The sequence below is a fragment of the Hyla sarda genome, chromosome 3, assembly GCF_029499605.1.
Source record: "Hyla sarda isolate aHylSar1 chromosome 3, aHylSar1.hap1, whole genome shotgun sequence".
In the NCBI taxonomy this organism is placed as follows: domain Eukaryota; kingdom Metazoa; phylum Chordata; class Amphibia; order Anura; family Hylidae; genus Hyla; species Hyla sarda.
The window spans coordinates 433,343,308-433,366,451 of NC_079191.1; the positions used below are offsets into that span (position 1 = coordinate 433,343,308).

Consider the following 23,144-nt stretch of genomic DNA (forward strand, 5'->3'; position numbering starts at 1 on the left):
GGCGAAATGAGATGTGTCATTAAAAAAAGAAATCCACTGATAGACAACTTATCCACTCTCCACAGGATAGGGCATAAGTGTCTAAACGCAGGGGGGGCCCGACCACTGGGACCCCCCGGCGCAATCTCCGCACGGGGCCCCTGCTCGGTCCCATCTCTGCATCACTATTTTGACTGTCGCATCCAACACTGACGTCGTTGAAACGCGCCCCCTCCATTCATTTCTATGGGAGAGGCAGAGACACAGCGTGTCTCTGCCTCTCCCATAGAAATGAATGGAGGGGGCGCGTTTCGACCAGTCAGTGCTGGGTGTGAAACGTCAATTCTGGAAGCTGAGTCGGGACCGAGCCGGGGCCCCATGCGGGAAATCATGGGTGGGTCCCAGTGGGTGGACCCCCCCCCCCCCACGATCAGACACATATCTCTTATTCTGCGGATAGGGGATAAGTTATGTATCAATGGATTTCTTTTGGCTGTCCCAGGCAATTCTTCAGTGACCCATTAGGGGGGATTTACCAAAACCTGTCCAGAGGAAAAGCTGCTGAGTTGCCCATAGCAACCAATCAGATCGCTTCTTTCATTTTTTAAAAGGCCTCTGTAAAATGAAAGCAGCGATCTGATTGGTTGCTATGGGCAACTTAGCAACTTTTCCTCTGGACTGGTTTTGATAAATCTCCCCCCATTGTTAGTTAAAGGACATGGCGGGTCTCCAGCCCATTTAATAGGACATGACTTTGATGGAGTTCATCTTTAAAAAAAAAAAAAAAAAAAAAGTGAGTTTCCTCTTAAAAATGGCCGCCGCCTGCCATATTAAGTGGCCTATTTGTGTATCGCGTTTTCCCAAGGCTTCAGATTTAATGAGATGGAGCCGAAGGAAAACTCAATACCTGTCTGTATCTGTCTGAGAAAATGTGACAGGAGCACAAATACAAATGGAATTACTTAGGAAGAGAACCGTGTCTGGTGTCAGGAGGAGAGGACCCGCATGACTGAGCCCGAATAAGCCCGGAGTGTAGACGCTGACACTTCCTATTATACAACACAATCTGCTGGAAGACGGTGGCGCTCCAGCTGGTACCATCATTGTGCGAACCCTGATAGATGACGCTTTATCCCCCCCCCCCCCCCCCATCAGTTTCATCCGAGAAATGCATTAATAATTGTAAGAATGGCAAAAAGAAAAAAAAAAAGAAAAAGGCCCAAGTTAATTCTCCATAAATACACAGACCTCACAGCTCGGCTATAAAAATGCTAATACAACCCGACCGGGAGCGCATTTATTTACCAAAGGCATTAGGAGTCAGCTCTGTGTAGACGTAGATGTATTTCTAATTGGTCATACATGCAAATGTACTCTCAACATTTCGGGTTGTCACTTTGCATCTCCCATATGAGAATTCTTATGCTAATATTTTCGTTTGATTCCATTGATCCCACCTGCAATACTCAGTGTGGCCACCTGGTGTGCTGTTACAAAATGCATCACTTTGTTATTCTATTATTCGGTACTGTTCCTTCTGCCTCTTCTTTGTGGTGGCCATTCACTTGTCTCCATTTCCCTCTTCACATGATCACTCTCACATACAGTCCCGTCCTCACGGACATCATCCCATAACTAGACAGGTCACTGCCCCTACAAAATCAACACATTCCTCTCCCGAACTACTCTATCCTTCTGGGGGGGCCCTCAGCTTTTTCTCATTCTGTGATCTCCCATCTCTCCAACATATCAGGACACTTCCCCTGCCCCTGAACGGTACTTATCAGCTGCTGTATGCTCCAGAGGAAGTTGTGTAGTTCTTACCAGTCTGACCACGGTGCTCTCTGCTGACACCTCTGTCTATGTCAGGAACTGTCCAGAGCAGGAGCAAATCCCCATTGCAAACCTCTCCTGCTCTGGACAGTTCCTGACACAGACAGAGGTGTAAGCAGAGAGCACTGTGATCAGACTGGAAAGAACTACACAATTTCCTGTGGAGCATACAGCAGCTAAGTACTGGAAGGATTAAGATTTTTTTAATAGAAGTAATTTACAAATCTGTTTAACTTTCTGCCACGAGTTGATTTAAAAAATAAATTGTTTTCCACTGGAGTACCCCGTTAAGCGCTGTGATTTTCTGTGGGTTACACTGGTGATCACATGACTCAGGTACAGCAAAGGAACACATGGATCCAGCTGTGCTTGAAACAAACAGATGGTGCTGTAGGAATATTGATTACAGTGACCCCCCCCCGACCTACGATGGCCCCGACATACGATCATTTCAACATACGATGGTCCCTCAGAGGCAGCATCACCATACGATGCTTTTGTATGTCGGGGCCATCGCATAAACGGCTATCCGGCAGCGCAGACTGCTTCAGCTGCCCCCGGATAGCCGTTTACGGTGCCCCGTGTGGTCCGCTGACGATCACTTACCTGTCCTCAGGGCTCCGGCGCGTCCTCTTCGGGATCCCCTGCATCGTCAGCGCTCTCCATCGTCGGCATCACGTCGCTGTGCACGCCGTCCCGTCATCCAATAGGAGCGGTGTGTGTAGCGACGTGATGGCGGCGACCGAGAGCGAGGACAACTCGGGGACGCGGCGACAGCCATGGACGGCGACATCCAGGGCAGCGGTGACGGTCCGGACGGCGGGGACAGGTGAGTACAACTTTCTCTAACAGTGGTCTACAACCTGCGGACCTCCAGATGTTGCAAAACTACAACAAACAGCATGCCCGGACAGCCAGCGGCTGTCCGGGCATGCTGGGTGTTGTAGTTTTGCAACATCTGGAGGCACGCCGGTTGTAGACTACTGTCCTATACTTTACATTGTACGGATCCCTCAACATGCGATTGTTTCAACAAACGATGGTCCATTTGGAACGGATTACCATCGTATGTTGAGGGACCACTGTATTCTTGTGGGGCCCTCCGACACGAGCGACGAGGGGACACTGTTTCAGAAGGGTGACAGAGCGGATGGTACAAACCTCGGGGGCGCAGCGACAGCGATGGACGGCGACATCCCGGGCAGCGGTGACGGTCCGGAGCGGCGGGGACAGGTGAGTATAACTTTCTCTAACAGTGGTCTACAACCTGCGGACCTCCAGATGTTGCAAAACTACAACACCCAGCATGCCCGGACAGCCAACGGCTGTCCGGGCATGCTGGGTGTTGTAGTTTTGCAACATCTGGAGGCACGCCGGTTGTAGACCACTGTCCTATACTTTACATTGTACGGATCCCTCAACATACGATGGTTTCATGGTCCATTTGGAACGGTTTCCCATCGTATGTTGAGGGACCACTGTATACTTGTGGGGCCCCCCGACACGAGCGACGAGGGGACACGGTTTCAGAAGGGTGACAGAGCGGATTGTTTCTTTATGAAGAACCTGTAAACAGATCTTTCTACATCTTCCTTCCATGATGCTCGGTCGCTGACTAATGAAAATGGTTCGCTCTCCTGTCACAGCTGGCAGACATATTGAGAGTGACAAATTGGTTTATCCCGGGCAGAATATATGAAATCTCCGCCGTTCTCATCACTTTTTCTCTTCTGTATTTTTTTTCCGGGAGAATTTATTGACTCATGAAGTGGAAGTGTCCTCCCCTGGGATGCGGGAGCCTTATGTTATCTGGGGCTCCGCATCCTCACAGTCAATATCCTCAGCCAGTTTCGAGCCTCTGGAAGATGCTGCAGATTTTTGCCACCTTTGTTTTTAATTTTTCTTTACAGAATTGCAGCGAGCGCCTCCTCCTCCTCCTCCTCCTCCTCCTCCTCCTCCGATCTATCACTTATTATCACATCCAAATAGGAAAGTTTCTTCTGCAAGTTACTTGTTGTTGTTTTTTTCTGTGCAGTATTCCGAGCCGCGGTGCTTTCTTAGGAGACGACATCTTTTAGAAACTTCATTAGATAAACAGAAGGATAAGGCTGCGACAAGCTCTATCTGTATACTGCCGCTATGTCTATGGGATCAGGATATATAGTGATATATATTAGTTATACACCTCCCCTCCCGCTCTATCTGTATACTGCTGCTATCTCTATAGTATCAGAATATATAGTAGTTATACACCTCCCCTCCAGCTCTATCTGTATACTGCTGCTATCTCTGTGGGATCAGGATATATAGTAGTTATACACCTCTCCTCCAGCTCTATCTGTATACTGCTGCTATCTCTATGGGATCAGGATATATAGTAGTTATACACCTCTCCTCCAGCTCTATCTGTATACTGCTGCTATCTCTATGGGATCAGGATATATAGTGATATATAGTAGTTATACACCTCCCCTCCAGCTCTATCTGTATACTGCTGCTATCACTATAGGATCAGGATATATAGTAGTTATACACCTCCTTGCCAGCCCTATCTGTATACTGCTGCTATCTCTATAGGATCAGGATATATAGTAGTTATACACCTTCCCTCCAGCTCTATCTGTATACTGCTGCTATATCTATAGGATCTGGATGTATAGTAGTTATACACCTCCTCTCCATCCCTATCTGTATACTGATGCTTTCTTTATGGAATCAGGATATATAGTAGTTATACATCTCCCAGCTCTATCTGTATACTGCTGCTATCTCTATGGGATCAGGATATATAGAATGATATACCTCCCCTCCAGCTCTATCTGTATACTGCTGCTGCTATCTCTATGGGATCAGAATATAGAGTAGTTGTATACCTCTCCTCCAGATCTATCTGTATACTGCTGCTGCTATCTCTATGGGATCAGGATATGTAGTAGTTATACACCTCCCCTCCAGCTCTATCTGTATACTGCTGCTATCTCTATGGGATCAGGATATATAGTAGTTATACACCTCCCCTCCAGCAATATCTGTATACTGCTGCTATCTCTATGGGATCAGGATATATAGTGATATATATTAGTTATACACCTCCCCTCCCGCTCTATCTGTATACTGCTGCTATCGCTATAGGATCAGGATATATAGTAGTTATACACCTCCTCGCCAGCCCTATCTGTATACTGCTGCTATCTCTATAGGATCAGGATATTTATAGTAGTTATACACATTCCCTCCAGCTCTATCTGTATACTGCTGCTATATCTATAGGATCTGGATATATAGTAGTTATACACCTCCTCTCCAGCCCTATCTGTATACTGCTGCTGTTATCTCTATGGGATCAGGATATATAGTAGTTATACACCTCCCCTCAGCTCTATCTGTATAACGCTGCTGCTATCTCTATGGGATCAGGAAATATAGTAGTTATACACCTCCCCTCCAGCTCTATCTGTATACTGCTGCTATCTCTATGCGATCAGGATATATAGTAGTTATACACCTCCCCTCCAGCTCTATCTGTATACTGCTGCTATCTCTATGGGATCAGGATATATAGTAGTTATACACCTCCCCAGAGAGGTTCACTGTGTTTTTGGTGTGTTTTTTAAACTTTTTTTTACATGAATTTTCACCTCTGTCCGTGTCAGGGTAAACAAAGTGTGAGAAATCCCCCATAGTAAACCTCTCGTACTCTGGACAGTTCCTGACATGGACAGAGGTGGCAGCAGAGAGCACTGTGGTCAGACTGGAAAGAACTAAACAACTTCCTCTATAGTATACAGCAGCTGATAAGTACTGGAAGGATACATTTTTTTTTTATATAGAAGTAATTTACAAATCTGTTTAACTTTCTAGCACCAGTTGATTTAAAAACAATAATTTTTCTCCCAATTTAGACCAAAAATGGCAATAATTCACCAGGCTATACCTAACATAGGTCACCCATTCATCCATAGTGTTTATAGCAGTGTTTCCCAACCAGGGTGCCTCCAGCTGTTGCAAAACTACAACTCCCAGCATGCCCGGACAGCCAAAGGCTGTCCGGGCATGCTGGGAGTTGTAGTTTTGAAACAGCTGCAGGTACCCTGGTTGGGAAACACTGGTTTATAGGTAAATGAATGTGGCTCTGAACTAAAACTTAGTTACTGAAAGAAGAGGCGCAGATAATACCGAATACTTCTCCCATATACTGCACATGTGACTGTGACGTCACAGAGGAGACGGAGCAGAGAACAACGAGGACTGTGTGTTCGCTCACTATAAGGCTGTGTTATTGTGCTGAGCTTTTATATATAGTGCTGCTATATGGACAATAGCATTATTTGGGCCCTGTCTAGTACTGCTCTCTAGATAGCATGTGCCAGTATTATTTGGGCCCTGTCTAGTACTGCTGTCTAGATAGCATGTGCCAGTATAATTTGGGCCCTGTCTAGTACTGCTCTCTAGATAGCATGTGCCAGTATAATTTGGGCCCTGTATAGTACCGCTCTCTAGATAGCATGTGCCAGTATAATTTGGGCACTGTATAGTACCGCTCTCTAGATAGCATGTGCCAGTATTATTTGGCCCTGTCTAGTACTGCTCTCTAGATAGAATGTGCCAGTATAATTTGGGCACTGTATAGTACTGCTCTCTAGATAGCATGTGCCAGTATAATTTGGGCACTGCATAGTACTGCTATATACAGTGGGGCGAAAAAGTATTTAGTCAGCACCAATTGTGCACGTTCTCCCCCTTATAAAGATGAGAGGCTGTAATTTCCATCATAGGTTATAACCTCAACTATGAGAGACAGAATGAGAAAAAAATCCATGGGATCATTGTCATGCTGAAAGACCCAGCCACGTTTCATCTTCAATGCCCTTGCTGATGGAAGGAGGTTTTCACTCAAAATCTCACGATACATGGCCCCATTCATTCTTTCCTTTAGATGGATCAGTCATCCTGGTCCCTTTGCAGAAAAACAGCCCCAAAACATGATGTTTCCACCCCCATGCTTCACAATAGGTATGGTGTTCTTTGGATGCAACTCAACATTCTTTCTGCTCCAAACAAGACGAGTTGAGTTTTTACCAAAAAGTTCTACTTTCATCTGACTATATGACATTCTCACAATCCTCTTCTGGTTCATCCAAATGCTCTCTTGCAAACTTCAGACAGGCCCGGACATGTACTGGCTTAAGCAGGGGGACACGTCTGGCACTGCATGATTTGAGTCCCTGGTGGCGTAGTGTGTTACTGATGGTAGCCTTTGTTACTTTGGTCCCAGCTCTCTGCAGGTTATTCACTAGGTCCCCCCCGTGGGGTTCTGGGATTTTTGCTCACCGTTCTTGTGATCATTTTGACACCACGGGGTGAGATCTTGCGTGGAGCTCCAGATTGAGGGAGATTATCAGTGGTCTTGTATGTCTTCCATTTTCTAATAATTGCTCCCAAAGTTGATTTCTTCACACCAAGCTGCTTGCCTATTGTAGATTCAGTCTTCCCAGCCTGGTGCAGGTCTACACTTTTGTTTCTGGTGTCTTTCGACAGCTCTTTGGTATTGGCCATAGTGGAGTTTTGAGTGTGACTGTTTGAGGTTGTGGACAGGTGTCTTTTATACTGATAACAAGTTCAAACAGGAGCCATTAATACAGGTAATGAGTGGGGGACAGAGGAGACTCTTAAAGGGGTACTCCACTAGAAAACATTTTTTTAATCAACTGGTGCCAGAAAGTTAAACACATCTGTAAATTTCTTCTATTAAAAAATCTTAATCCTTCCAGTATTTATCAGCTGCTGCTATGATCCACAGGAAGTTCTTTTCTTTTTGAATTTCTATTTTGTCCATTTTAGGAACTGTCCAAGGCAGAAGAGGTTTTCTATGGGGATTTGCTCCTACTCTGGACAGTTCCTGAAATGGACAGAGGTGTCAGCAGAGAGCACTGTGGTCAGACAGAAAGGAAATTTAAAAAGAAAAGAACTTCCAGTAGATCATAACAGCAGCTAATAAGTACTGGAAGGAATTAAGCAATTTATCAACTGTAGCTCAAGAGCTGTGATTTATTTGGCGCAATGCCCGTGTCCTACTTATTATGTAGGCAAAACACTACGAGAGCTGCGTAGACGTGTTCTTGAATACATTGGCGATATTCGTAACAATAGAGATACGCCCCTAGCCAAACATATGCGGGACTATCATGGCAATGACATGTACAGTGTTAGATTTAGGGGCATTGAGCATGTACATAGCTCTCCTAGAGGAGGTGATCTGGACCGTTTGCTACCCCAAAGGGAGTGCAAATGGATCCATAAGTTAAAAACCTATGCCCCCCATGGCTTGAATGAACAGATTAATTTTTCTTGTTTTCTGTAGGGATTTACTGGGTGGAAATTGGAGGACCTAGGTAGATAGGGGAGACCCTAGTGGGTCTTACAGGTAGACCTCCAATAGGCGGTTAGGAATGCTAGGGCATATAGGAGGTTCCTGAGCGGGGCCATCCATTAGGGATGAAGCCGCCTAGGCATAGGGCTATGACGAGAGGGCCAACTAGGGTGGCAACTACACAAAGGGCCATGTATTCTCCCCGTTCACACATATATAATTACTAGGGTACACTCAATATATTCCACCCAGTTGACTACCCTAATTCTCTATATGAAGAATAGGATTGCCCCACACGCCACCTTAACCAGTTGCCCCTCCCCTTTTAGGGGAATAGGTGCAGCCCCCCCAACCTTTTTTCCAAACTCTCTGGGAATTGTAGTAATCTTGTCACCTACTTATTATTACACGCCCATTCATATATAGGCAGACCTTAGCGACAACCGGGATAATTGCATTGTTCTATGTTAAGAGATACCAGCAAAGTTAGTTTACTGACCTGTTATAAAGAGAGTGAACGTCCTGTATGGACCACAAATGGTTAACACGTTCGGCGAGTGCAGATAACTTAGCACCGCCCTAGGACGCGTCGCCCTGGGAAGCGGGGCGGATGCGCCGGACGTGAGGTAAAGGTCGCACAGGATATAACGTCAGACGCCGGCTTCCCCGGCAGCGCGCTGGGCTGGATGTCAGCCGGCCTCTTTGCCACTGCGGGAGTGCGGGCCACCGGTAATTCTTCTTGAAGTCATGCAATAGTGAGTACACTCCATATGGAGTATTCCTTCCCTACAGGTGGATTCAACGCAGGGAATACTGAATGGGGTTGTGTTTCTCTTGTTTTGCAGGGCAGCCAATCGGAGGTGGTTAAGTGAGTAAGCAATGCAATGCTGACTTATAAACAAGATCAGCTTCATATGGCCACTTGTCTACATATATGTTCTTTTCTTTTACAGGAAAGGCCTCTGTTGGTGCTGGACTTCAAGTAACATAATCATATGGTTGTTTTAAAAAAAAAAATCTTATTTTGATGTTTTATATATCTAAGTACCATAGCTAAGAGCCTGCCGCATGTTGTGTATGGTTACATGCTGCAGCCCCTTGACTTAGTCCGTTCAGTTGGTACATACCCTGACGGTCTACTTTTGATTGACTCCTATGTCAATACCTCACCTGATGACACCGCCGTAACAGGCGATAGAAACGCGTTGGGAGACTCAGTCGCCATCATTGGATGACTGAAGGAGTAACTATTTGCTGGGTGACCCCAAGTGATTTGTCACATCAGCTAGATTGTGCCTTGATGTAGCACACTTTGTTCATGGTTGGATGTGCTTGTATTACAGTATAGCACTCCTAGCTTGGATATAATTATATTTGCTTTTAGCAGTTATAATTTGGATCAAAGATTATCGAGTACATGCACGGAACGGCACTGATTGTACTTTCTACTTTTATTGAGTATATATTAAAAGTGATGTTTTAAGCCACCTCTATTCACTGGTGTTGGTCAGTTGGTGATTATTAGTTACATTGATAATTGGCTTAGAGGTTTATTAAATCGGTTGTGTACAGGACCTTATTGGTGTGCAATTTATGTCAAGTATTGGAAGGATTAAGATTTTTTTAATAGAAGTAATTTACAAATTTGTTTAACTTTCTGGCACCAGTTGATTAAAAAAAATGTTTTCCAGTGGAGTACCCCTTTAAAAGAGAAGTTACAGGTCTGTGAAGGCCAGAAATCTTGTTTGTTTGTTGGTGATCAAATACTTATTTTCCACCATAATTTGCAAATAAATTCTTTAAATATCAGACAATGTGATTTTATGGATTTTTTTCTCATTATGTCTCATAGTTGAGGTTATAACCTATGACGAAAATTACAGGCCTCTCTCATCTTCTTAAAGGGGTACTCCAGCCCCAAGGCATCTTATCCCCTATCCAAAGGATAGGGGATAAGATGTCTGACTGCGGGGGTCCTGCCGCTGGGGACCCCCCGCAATCTTGCATTCGGCACCCACCTCTTTGAGCTGCACGCCGCGCTGCCAGCTCACAAACTGCCGGGTGCCGACCACAGGGCCGGAGTATAGTGATGTCACGACTCCGCCCCCGTGTGACGTCACGCCCCTATGCAAGTTTATGGGAGGGGGCGTGACTGGCCCCGCCCCGCTATGCAAGTCTATGGGAGAGGACGTGACGGCCCCCGCCCCCCTATGAAAGTCTATGGGAGGGGGCGTGACGCCCCCTCCCATAGACTTGCATAGCGGGGGCGGGGTGTGACATCATACGGGGGCGGAGTCGTGACGTTACGATACTCCGGCCCCGTGGTCGGCACCCAGCAGTTTGTGAGCTGGCAGCGCGGCGTGCAGCTCAAAGAGGTGGGTGCCGAATGCAAGATTGTAGGGACCCCCGCGGTCAGACATCTTATCCCCTATCCTTTAGATAGAGGATAAGATGTCTTAGGGCTGGAGTACCCCTTTAAGTTGGAGAACTTGCCCAATTGGTGGCTGACTAAATACTTTTTTGCCCCACTGTATCAGATTTGGTATTACTGCGGTCAGGAAGGGATCCTGTACAATGGGTTTTGATGATTTTTATTTATTTTTTTCCTCTTCCCAAACCTTCTAATCCTCAGTAAACAGGGATCTGATTTTTAATGTTTTTCAGAAATCTCGTTCCGCGTCTGGATGTGCGGAGGGAGCCTGGAAATTATACCCTGCAGCCGAGTGGGACACGTGTTTCGGAAGAAGCATCCGTACGTCTTCCCGGAGGGGAACGCCAACACTTATATAAAGTAGGTAGAGAGTTTTCTCTGCGGTTAATAGAGGAGCTGCCCGGGAGGCGGCTGCGGATTATTCGCTTTCGCACACGTTCTCCGTATCTCCATGCGCCATCCAGTCAGACATTGATTTCTTACACGCTGTGACATTGTTAATTAAGAAATAGCAACATCCAGGAGGTGATCTCCGCTGTCTCACCCGGGAAGATGACGGGGCTACAAGATGGGAATCAATAACTTCACAAGCCTGTTTGACAAGGGTTAAATATGTCGGATCACATCATATCTGCTGCGGCATGTAAATGGTGTCGGGGGATTTAAAGGCCCCTCCACCGTATTTTATTACCTCTTACAAAGCATTTCCATTCGTATGAACCAAGAATCTGATGTTGTCACATAGTGATCAGTCCAGATTGGGGTACAGGATAATCACACTTGGGGTACAGGATGATGACACTTGGGGTACAGGATGATGACACTTGGGGTACAGGATGATAACACTTGGGGTACAGGATGATAACACTTGGGGTACAGGATGATAACACTTGGGGTACAGGATGATAACACTTGGGGTACAGGATGATGACACTTGGGGTACAGGATGATGACACTTGGGGTACAGGATGATGACACTTGGGGTACAGGATGATGACACTTGGGGTACAGGATGATGACACTTGGGGTACGGGATGATGACACTTGGGGTACGGGATGATGACACTTGGGGTACGGGATGATGACACTTGGGGTACGGGATGATGACACTTGGGGTCCAGGATGATGACACTTGGGGTCCAGGATGATAACACTTGGGGCACAGGATGATAACACTTGGGGTACATGATAACACTTGGGGTACAGGATGATGACACTTGGGGTACAGGATGATAACACTTGGGGTACAGGATAATAACACTTGTGGTACAGGATAATAACACTTGGGGTCCAGGATGATAACACTTGGGGTACAGGATGATAACACTTGGGGTACAGGATGATAACATTTGGGGTACAGGATAATAACACTTGGGGTACAGGATAATAACACTTGGGGTACAGGATGACGACACTTGGGGTACAGGATGACGACACTTGGGGTACAGGATGATAACACTTGGGGTACAGGATGATAACACTTGGGGTACAGGATGATGACACTTGGGGTACAGGATAATGACACTTGGGGTACAGGATGATAACACTTGGGGTACAGGATGATAACACTTGGGGTACAGGATGATAACACTTGGGGTACAGGATGATAACACTTGGGGTACAGGATAACACTTGGGGTACAGGATGATAACACTTAGTGATGAGCGGCAGGGGCCATATTCGAATTTGCGATATTTCATGAATATATGGATGAATATTCGTCCTATGTTCGCTAAATTCGCATATTCGCTGTTACGCCGAGCGCTCCGGGTCCCCGCTCCTCCCCGGAGCGCTCGCTACACTTCCCTCACTGCAGCGCCCCGGTCGGTTCCACGGACCCGGGGCGCTGCGTTACCACCTCCGGCCGGGATGCGATTCGCGATGCGGGTAGCGCCCGCTCGCGATGCGCACCCCGGCTCCCGTACCTTACTCGCTCCCCGTCAGTTCTGTCCCGGCGCGCGCGGCCCCGCTCCCTAGGGCGCGCGCGCGCCGGGTCTTTGCGATTTAAAGGGCCACTGCACCGCTGATTGGTGCAGTGGTTCCAATTAGTGTTTACACCTGTGCACTTCCCTATATCACCTCACTTCCCCTTCACTCCCTCGCCGGATCTTGTTGCCCTAGTGCCAGAGAAAGCGTTCCTTGTGTGTTCCTTGCCTGTGATTCCAGACCTTCTGCCGTTGCCCCTGACTACGATCCTTGCTGCCTGCCCCGACCTTCTGCTACGTCCGACCTTGCTTCTGTCTACTCCCTTGTACCGCGCCTATCTTCAGCAGCCAGAGAGGTTGAGCCGTTGCTAGGGGATACGACCTGGTCACTACCGCCGCAGCAAGACCATCCCGCTTTGCGGCGGGCTCTGGTGAAAACCAGTAGTGACTTAGAACCGATCCTCTAGCACGGTCCACGCCAATCCCTCTCTGGCACAGAGGATCCACTACCTGCCAGCCGGCATCGTGACAGTAGATCCGGCCATGGATCCCGCTGAAGTTCCTCTGCCAGTTGTCGCTGACCTCACCACGGTGGTCGCCCAGCAGTCACAACAGATTGCGCAACAAGGCCAACAGCTGTCTCAACTGACTGTTATGCTACAACAGTTACTACCACAGCTCCAGCAATCATCTCCTCCGCCAGCTCCTGTACCTCCTCCGCAGCGAGTGGCCGCTTCTGGAATACGACTATCCTTGCCGGATAAATTTGATGGGGACTCTAAGTTTTGCCGTGGCTTTCTTTCCCAATGTTCATTACACTTGGAGATGATGTCGGACCAGTTCCCCACTGAAAGGTCTAAGGTGGCTTTCGTAGTCAGCCTGCTGTCTGGAAAAGCCCTGGCTTGGGCCACACCGCTCTGGGACCGCAATGACCCCGTCACTGCCTCTGTACACTCCCTCTTCTCGGAAATTCGAAGTGTCTTTGAGGAACCTGCCCGAGCCTCTTCTGCTGAGACTGCCCTGTTGAACCTGGTCCAGGGTAATTCTTCCGTTGGCGAGTATGCCGTACAGTTCCGTACCCTTGCTTCAGAATTATCCTGGAATAATGAGGCACTCTGCGCGACCTTTAAAAAAGGCCTATCCAGCAACATTAAAGATGTTCTGGCCGCACGAGAAATCCCTGCTAACCTACATGAACTCATCCATCTTGCCACTCGCATTGACATGCGTTTTTCCGAACGGCGTCAGGAGCTCCGCCAGGATATGGACTCTGTTCGCACGAGGCGTTTCTTCTCCCCGGCTCCTCTCTCCTCTGGTCCCCTGCAATCTGTTCCTGTGCCTCCCGCCGTGGAGGCTATGCAGGTCGACCGGTCTCGCCTGACACCCCAAGAGAGGACACGACGCCGCATGGAGAATCTCTGCCTGTACTGTGCTAGTACCGAACACTTCCTGAAGGATTGTCCTATCCGTCCTCCCCGCCTGGAAAGACGTCCGCTGACTCCGCACAAAGGTGAGACAGTCCTTGATGTCTACTCTGCTTCTCCACGTCTTACTGTGCCTGTGCGGATGTCTGCCTCTGCCTTCTCCTTCTCTGCTGTGGCCTTCTTGGACTCTGGATCTGCAGGAAATTTCATCTTAGCCTCTCTCGTCAACAAGTTCAACATCCCGGTGACCAGTCTCGCCAGACCCCTCTACATCAATTGTGTAAACAATGAAAGATTGGACTGTACTATACGTTTTCGCACGGAGCCCCTTCTAATGTGCATCGGATCTCATCACGAGAGGATTGAACTGTTGGTCCTCCCCAATTGCACTTCTGAAATCCTTCTTGGACTTCCCTGGCTTCAACTCCATTCCCCAATCCTGGATTGGTCCACTGGGGAGATCAAGAGTTGGGGGCCCTCTTGTTCCAAGGACTGCTTAAAACCGGTTCCCAGTAAACCTTGCCGTGTCCCTGTGCTTCCTCATGTAACCGGTCTCCCTAAGGCCTATATGGACTTTGCGGACGTTTTTTGCAAAAAACAAGCTGAGACTCTACCTCCTCACAGGCCTTATGATTGTCCCATTGACCTCCTCCCGGGCACTACTCCACCCCGGGGCAGAATCTATCCTCTGTCCGTCCCAGAGACTCTTGCCATGTCTGAATACGTCCAAGAAAATTTAAAAAAGGGCTTTATCCGTAAATCCTCCTCTCCTGCCGGAGCCGGATTTTTCTTTGTGTCCAAAAAAGATGGCTCTCTACGTCCTTGCATTGACTACCGCGGTCTTAATAAAATCACGGTTAAGAACCGCTACCCCCTACCCCTCATCTCTGAACTCTTTGATCGTCTCCAAGGTGCCCATATTTTTACCAAACTGGACTTAAGAGGTGCTTATAATCTCATCCGCATCAGAGAGGGGGATGAATGGAAAACGGCATTTAACACCAGAGATGGACACTTTGAGTATCTGGTCATGCCCTTTGGTCTATGCAACGCCCCTGCCGTCTTCCAAGACTTTGTTAATGAAATTTTTCGTGATCTACTATACTCCTGTGTTGTTGTATATCTGGACGATATCCTGATTTTTTCTGCCAATCTAGAAGAACACCGCCAGCATGTCCGTATGGTTCTTCAGAGACTTCGTGATAATCAACTCTATGCCAAAATAGAGAAATGTCTGTTTGAATGCCAATCTCTTCCTTTTCTAGGATACTTGGTCTCTGGCCAGGGACTACAAATGGACCCAGATAAACTCTCTGCCGTCTTAGATTGGCCACGCCCCTCCGGACTCCGTGCCATCCAACGTTTTTTGGGGTTCGCCAATTATTACAGGCAATTTATTCCACATTTTTCTACCATTGTGGCTCCTATTGTGGCTTTAACAAAAAAAAATGCCGATCCCAAGTCCTGGCCTCCTCAAGCGGAAGACGCCTTTAAACGACTCAAGTCTGCCTTTTCTTCGGCTCCCGTGCTCTCCAGACCTGACCCATCTAAACCCTTCCTATTGGAGGTTGATGCCTCCTCAGTGGGAGCTGGAGCTGTCCTTCTACAAAAAAACTCTTCCGGGCATGCTGTTACTTGTGGTTTTTTTTCCAGGACCTTCTCTCCGGCGGAGAGGAACTACTCCATCGGGGATCGAGAGCTTCTAGCCATTAAATTAGCACTTGAGGAATGGAGGCATCTGCTGGAGGGATCAAGATTTCCAGTTATTATTTACACCGATCACAAGAACCTCTCCTACCTCCAGTCTGCCCAACGGCTGAATCCTCGTCAGGCCAGGTGGTCTCTGTTCTTTGCCCGATTTAATTTTGAAATTCACTTTCGGCCTGCTGATAAAAACATTAGGGCCGATGCTCTCTCTCGTTCCTCAGATACCTCTGAAATTGAACTCTCTCCTCAACACATCATTCCTCCTGACTGCCTGATTTCCACTTCTCCAGCCTCCATCAGGCAAACTCCTCCAGGAAAGACCTTTGTTTCTCCACGCCAACGCCTTGGGATCCTCAAATGGGGTCACTCCTCCCATCTCGCAGGTCATGCGGGCATCAAGAAATCTGTGCAACTCATCTCTCGCTTCTATTGGTGGCCGACTCTAGAGACTGATGTGGTGGACTTTGTGCGAGCCTGCACTATCTGTGCCCGGGATAAGACTCCTCGCCAGAAGCCCGCTGGTTTTCTTCATCCTCTACCTGTCCCCGAACAACCTTGGTCTCTGATTGGTATGGATTTTATTACTGACTTACCCCCATCCCATGGCAACACTGTTATTTGGGTGGTCGTTGATCGATTCTCCAAAATGGCACATTTCATCCCTCTTCCTGGCCTTCCTTCAGCGCCTCAGTTGGCTAAACAATTTTTTGTACACATTTTTCGTCTTCACGGGTTGCCTACACAGATCGTCTCGGATAGAGGCGTCCAATTTGTGTCTAAATTCTGGAGGGCTCTCTGTAAACAACTCAAGATTAAATTAAATTTTTCTTCTGCATACCATCCTCAATCCAATGGACAGGTAGAGAGAATTAACCAGATCTTGGGTGACTATTTACGACATTTTGTTTCCTCCCGCCAGGATGACTGGGCAGATCTTCTACCTTGGGCCGAATTCTCGTATAATTTCAGAATCTCTGAATCTTCCTCCAAATCTCCGTTTTTCGTGGTGTACGGCCGTCACCCTCTTCCCCCCCTCCCTACCCCCTTGCCCTCTGGTCTGCCCGCTGTGGATGAAATTTCTCGTGATCTTTCCACCATATGGAAAGAGACCCAAAATTCTCTCTTACAGGCTTCTTCTCGCATGAAGAGATTCGCAGATAAGAAAAGAAGAGCTCCTCCCATTTTTTCCCCTGGAGACAAGGTATGGCTCTCCGCTAAATATGTCCGTTTCCGTGTCCCGAGCTATAAGTTGGGACCACGCTATCTTGGTCCTTTTAAAGTTTTGTGTCAAATTAATCCTGTCTCTTACAAACTTCTTCTTCCTCCTTCTCTTCGTATCCCTAATGCCTTTCACGTCTCTCTTCTTAAACCTCTCATCCTCAACCGTTTTTCTCCTAAATCTGTTCCTCCCACTCCTGTTTCCGGCTCCTCGGACATCTTCTCTGTCAAAGAGATTTTGGCCTCTAAAAAGGTCAGGGGAAGAACTTTTTTTTTAGTGGATTGGGAGGGTTGTGGTCCAGAAGAGAGGTCCTGGGAACCTGAGGACAATATCCTGGACAAAAGTCTGATCCTCAGGTTCTCAGGCCCAAAGAAGAGGGGGAGACCCAAGGGGGGGGGTACTGTTACGCCGAGCGCTCCGGGTCCCCGCTCCTCCCCGGAGCGCTCGCTACACTTCCCTCACTGCAGCGCCCCGGTCGGTTCCACGGACCCGGGGCGCTGCGTTACCACCTCCGGCCGGGATGCGATTCGCGATGCGGGTAGCGCCCGCTCGCGATGCGCACCCCGGCTCCCGTACCTTACTCGCTCCCCGTCAGTTCTGTCCCGGCGCGCGCGGCCCCGCTCCCTAGGGCGCGCGCGCGCCGGGTCTTTGCGATTTAAAGGGCCACTGCACCGCTGATTGGTGCAGTGGTTCCAATTAGTGTTTACACCTGTGCACTTCCCTATATCACCTCACTTCCCCTTCACTCCCTCGCCGGATCTTGTTGCCCTAGTGCCAGAGAAAGCGTTCCTTGTGTGTTCCTTGCCTGTGATTCCAGACCTTCTGCCGTTGCCCCTGACTACGATCCTTGCTGCCTGCCCCGACCTTCTGCTACGTCCGACCTTGCTTCTGTCTACTCCCTTGTACCGCGCCTATCTTCAGCAGCCAGAGAGGTTGAGCCGTTGCTAGGGGATACGACCTGGTCACTACCGCCGCAGCAAGACCATCCCGCTTTGCGGCGGGCTCTGGTGAAAACCAGTAGTGACTTAGAACCGATCCTCTAGCACGGTCCACGCCAATCCCTCTCTGGCACAGAGGATCCACTACCTGCCAGCCGGCATCGTGACATTCGCTATGTTTGTTCTCTTTTTTTTCCATGCAAAAGTTTGTAATGAAATTTGCCTAGTGCGCATGCGCGAGTATATCCTTCATCAAAAAGAAGGGAGGGATCACTGTCCAGTCTGGAAGTGCCGATATTCGCATAAATATTCACATAACTTTGCATTAAAAAAATGAATATTAGTCATTCGCAAAATCGCAAAGTGCTGATACTTGCGGTAAAAATTAACATTTCGAATATTCACGCTCAACACTAATGCTGATCAGAAATGAGTAATCTAGTGCTGGACTGAGGGTGAAGATTAGATAAATGGTCAAGAAGGGGAAGACAGCCAGCGTCCATGTTCCGCGGCGCGTGCGCACTGCCTCACCGGAACTACAGCTGCCCCACTTCCGGCATCACGCAGCTAGTGCGCAGACGCAGGATAATATTCCGAGCATGCGCACTGCCCCTCTTGTCGCCTTCTGCGGCGGTGCTCCGTACTGACTACAGCGCGCAAGCGCACAACAAGCTGGTGATGTTATTATAACACAAAGTGCATTAACGTTGTACTGTGCTCCTCCTATGCTATGGCCCCTCCTGTGTGACTACAAACCATTATTAGTGCAACAAAAAGTTTTAATTTTGCATCAAAGTACATAATAAGTTATGGTAATAAAGTGCATACAATATATTAAAGGGGTACTCCCGTGGAAAACTTTATTTTTTTTAAATCAACTGGTGCCAGAAAGTTAAACAGATTTGTAAATTACTTCTATTAAAAAAATATTAATCCTTCCAGTACTTTTTAGGAGCTGTATACTACAGAGGAAATGCTTTTCTTTTTGGATTTATCTTCTGTCACAACCACAGTGCTCTCTGCTGACCTCTGCTGACATCATGACCACAGTGCTCACTGCTGACATCTCTGTCCATTTTAGGAACTGTCCAGAGCGGGAGAAAATCCCCATAGCAAACATATGCTGCTCTGGACAGTTCCTAAAATGGACAGCAGAGGTCAGCAGAGAGCACTGTGCTCGTGACCGAAGAGAAATCCAAAAAGAAAACCATTTCCTCTGTAGTGGGGACCCCGGGGATCGCCGCTGCGGCACCCCACTATCATTACTGCGCAGAGCGAGATCGCTCTGCGCGTTATGACGGGCAATACAGGGGCCGGAGCATCGTTACGTCATGGCTCCGCCCCTCGTGGCGTCACGGCCCGCCCCCGTCAATACAAGTCTATGGGAGGGGGTGTGGCGGTCGTCACGCCCCCTGCCATAGACTTGCATTAAGGGGACGGGCCGTGATGTCATGAGGGGTGGAGCCATGACGTCACGCTGCTCCGGCCCCTGTATCGCCCGTCATTACGCACAGAGCGAACTCGCTCTGTGCTGTAATGATAGCGGGGTGCTGCAGCGGGGATCCCAGGGCTCCCCAGCAGCGGGACCGCGGCGATCTGACATCTTATCACCTATCCTTTGGATAGGGGATAAGATGTCTAGGGGCGGAGTACCCCTTTAAACAACACAATGTAACTCCAAGTCAATGACACTTCTGTGAAATCCCACTGTCCACAATTTCACATGATGTTGTGCACATGGAGCAGACAAAAAGTGGAAATTATAGGCAGTTAGCAAGACACATCCCAATAAAGGAGTGGTTCTGCAAGTGGTGACCACAGACCACTTCTCAGTTCCTATGCTTCCTGGCTGATGTTATGGTCACTTTTGAATGCTGGCGGTGCTTTCACTCTAGTGGTAGCATGAGACAGAGTCTACAACCACACAAGTGGCTCAGGTAGTGCAGCTCATTCAGGATGGCACATCAATGCAAGCTTTTGGCTGTCCGGGCATGCTGAGGGTTGTAGTTTTGCAACAGCTAGAGGCACACTGTTTGGGAAATTCTGATCTAGAACATTACATATAGAAACCTACTGATAACTTTTCTATGACACCGGTTCATTCATCAACCACAACAATGTCCGGGGCTCCCTGCGGTGAGAGCTAGCATAGGGATCACACATTATTAATGGTAAAGTAGACAGGTGTTAGTGTGACACAGCAGAGCCGGCGTTCTGCAGCTTTACTGCATCCACTGATAATTAATTTCTGAGAAGCAAACAGCAGGTGCATGTGTAATGAAGAAATCCTCATTTACATTCCTGCTCCCATAATTCTACATAGATCTCCTGAGCGTGCTGCACTGCTCAACATATGCTGCGGAAAAATGAGACCTGACAGGAGTATAACCCCCATCATAGAGCACGACTAACACATCGGAGCAGTATTATAGTAGTTATATTCTTGTATATAGGAGCAGTATTATAGTAGTTATATTCTTGTATATAGGAGCAGTATTATAGTAGTTATATTCTTGTATATAGGAGGCAGTATTATAGTAGTTATATTCTTGTATATAGGGACAGTATTATAGTAGTTATATTCTTGTATATAGGAGGCAGTATTATAGTAGATATATTCTTGTATATAGGAGGCAGTATTATAGTAGTTATATTCTTGTATATAGGAGCAGTATTATAGTAGTTATATTCTTGTATATAGGGAGCAGTATTATAGTAGTTATATTCTTGTATATAGGAGCAGTATTATAGTAGTTATATTCTTGTATATAGGAGCAGTATTATAGTAGTTATATTCTTGTATATAGGAGCAGTATTATAGTAGTTATATTCTTGTATATAGGAGCAGTATTATAGTAGTTATATTCTTGTATATAGGAGCAGTATTATAGTAGTTATATTCTTGTATATAGGAGCAGTATTATAGTAGTTATATTCTTGTATATAGGAGCAGTATTATAGTAGTTATATTCTTGTATATAGGAGCAGTATTATAGTAGTTATATTCTTGTATATAGGAGCAATATTATAGTAGTTATATTCTTGTATATAGGAGCAGTATTATAGTAGTTATATTCTTGTATATAGGAGCAGTATTATAGTAGTTATATTCTTGTATATAGGAGCAGTATTATAGTAGTTATATTCTTGTATATAGGAGCAGTATTATAGTAGTTATATTCTTGTATATAGGAGCAGTATTATAGTAGTTATATTCTTGTATATAGGAGCAGTATTATAGTAGTTATATTCTTGTATATAGGAGCAGTATTATAGTAGTTACATTCTTGTATATAGGAGCAGTATTATAGTAGTTATATTCTTGTATATAGGGACAGTATTATAGTAGTTATATTCTTGTATATAGGAGCAGTATTATAGTAGTTATATTCTTGTATATAGGAGCAGTATTATAGTAGTTATATTCTTGTATATAGGAGCAGTATTATAGTAGTTATATTCTTGTATAGGGGGGCAGTATTATAGTAGTTTTATTCTTGTACATAGGGGGTAGTATTATAGTAGTTATATTCTTGTATATAGGAGCAGTATTATAGTAGTTATATTCTTGTATATAGGAGCAGTATTATAGTAGTTTTATTCTTGTACATAGGGGGCAGTATTATAGTAGTTATATTCTTGTATATAGGAGCAGTATTATAGTAGTTATATTTTTGTATATAGGAGCAGTATTATAGCAGTTATATTCTTGTATATAGGGGCAGTATTATAGTAGTTATATTCTTGTATATAGGAGCAGTATTATAGTAGTTATATTCTTGTATATAGGAGCAGTATTATAGTAGTTGTATTCTTGTATATAGGAGCAGTATTATAGTAGTTTTATTCTTGTATATAGGGACAGTATTATAGTAGTTATATTCCTGTCTATAGGAGGCAGTATTATAGTAGTTATATTCTTGTATATAGGGACAGTATTATAGTAGTTATATTCCTGTGTATAGGAGGCAGTATTATAGTAGTTATATTCTTGTATATAGGGGCAGTATTATAGTAGTTATATTCTTGTATATAGGAGACAGTATTATAGTAGTTATATTCTTGTATATAGGAGGCAGTATTATAGTAGTTATATTCTTGTATATAGGAGACAGTATTATAGTAGTTATATTCTTGTATATAGGAGCAGTATTATAGTAGTTATATTCTTGTATATAGGAGCAGTATTATAGTAGTTATATTCTTGTACATAGGGGGCAGTATTATAGTAGTTGTGTACCATGACTGACATTGCCCTTTAAGATATAATGTTCATTAATCTGCCTGTGAATCCTTCCAGAACATATGGCAATGCTGAAGCGGAGGGGAAGGATATTTTTCTAGAAATGTTTCCACCTGCGCACACATCGCTATCTGCAGAAAAGCAAACACCCGGTGAACACAACCCAATAACTTCTTCTTGCTTTTCCCTGTCACCCTTCAGGAACACCAAGCGCACAGCTGAAGTATGGATGGATGAATACAAAAACCATTACTATGCAGCAAGGCCGGCTGCTCAAGGAAGACCATACGGCGAGTACGTCTCTCCTCCAGAGTATTGAATAGAAATGGGAAAGAAAAAAAACTGAAAAAAACTCAGCCTCGTAATGTGTATTCATGGAGATATTGAGCTGTATGGAAACTTTGAGCTGCATTATACCGCTGTGATTTACACCATTATTCCATTTTATACCCACTACACAACCCGCGGCGCATAACTGTATGTTATCTGCCTGCGAGACGCGGCTCCGTACGCTCAGCGGCGGTGGAGGATGTGCCGGGCCGGCCTGGAGACAAACGTCTCACTTTTACCACATTATACAATTTAATTGTGTAGTTCGCTCACAGGTAATAATATACGGCAGAATGGCCGACCTATAAAACCGGCAGAGAGCCGAATTATCTGTGAATTACAGCGGCGCTGAGTATTACACATCCTTACCAGCTTTTATTATATGTGACCATATTATACCTGAGAATGCCAGGGGTGTCCTTACCATAGATGGGCCCCTGTTTGGTGAGCTGCACTACCAACCAATGCTCACCAGATTGTACAGGAGACTACCAGAAAAAGGGGATGTCCACAGGCACCAACCGTGTATACTCACCTCTCCCAGTGCTCCTCCTCACTACCAGGCACCGACTCCTTAGACTAGTGTGTACTCACCTCTCCCAGTGCTTCTCCTCACTACCAGGCACTGACTCCTTAGAATAGTGTATACTCACCTCTTCCCATGCTCATCCTCACTACCAGGCACCGACTCCTTTGAATAGTGTATACTCACCTATCCCAGTGCTCCTCCTCACTACCAGGCACT

General features: G+C 46.3%; 1 protein-coding gene across 2 annotated transcripts in view; it reads left to right on the forward strand.

Annotated features, from left to right (window-relative positions):
* The window catches only part of GALNT14 (polypeptide N-acetylgalactosaminyltransferase 14), a 524,060-nt gene that overhangs the window by 460,692 nt on the left and 40,224 nt on the right, over positions 1-23,144 (forward strand). For both annotated transcript variants that reach the window (XM_056568538.1, XM_056568539.1), the window contains 2 exons: positions 10,847-10,973; positions 22,271-22,363. In XM_056568538.1, the coding sequence (XP_056424513.1) occupies positions 10,847-10,973; positions 22,271-22,363 (220 nt within the window). The remainder of the gene's footprint in view (positions 1-10,846; positions 10,974-22,270; positions 22,364-23,144) is intronic.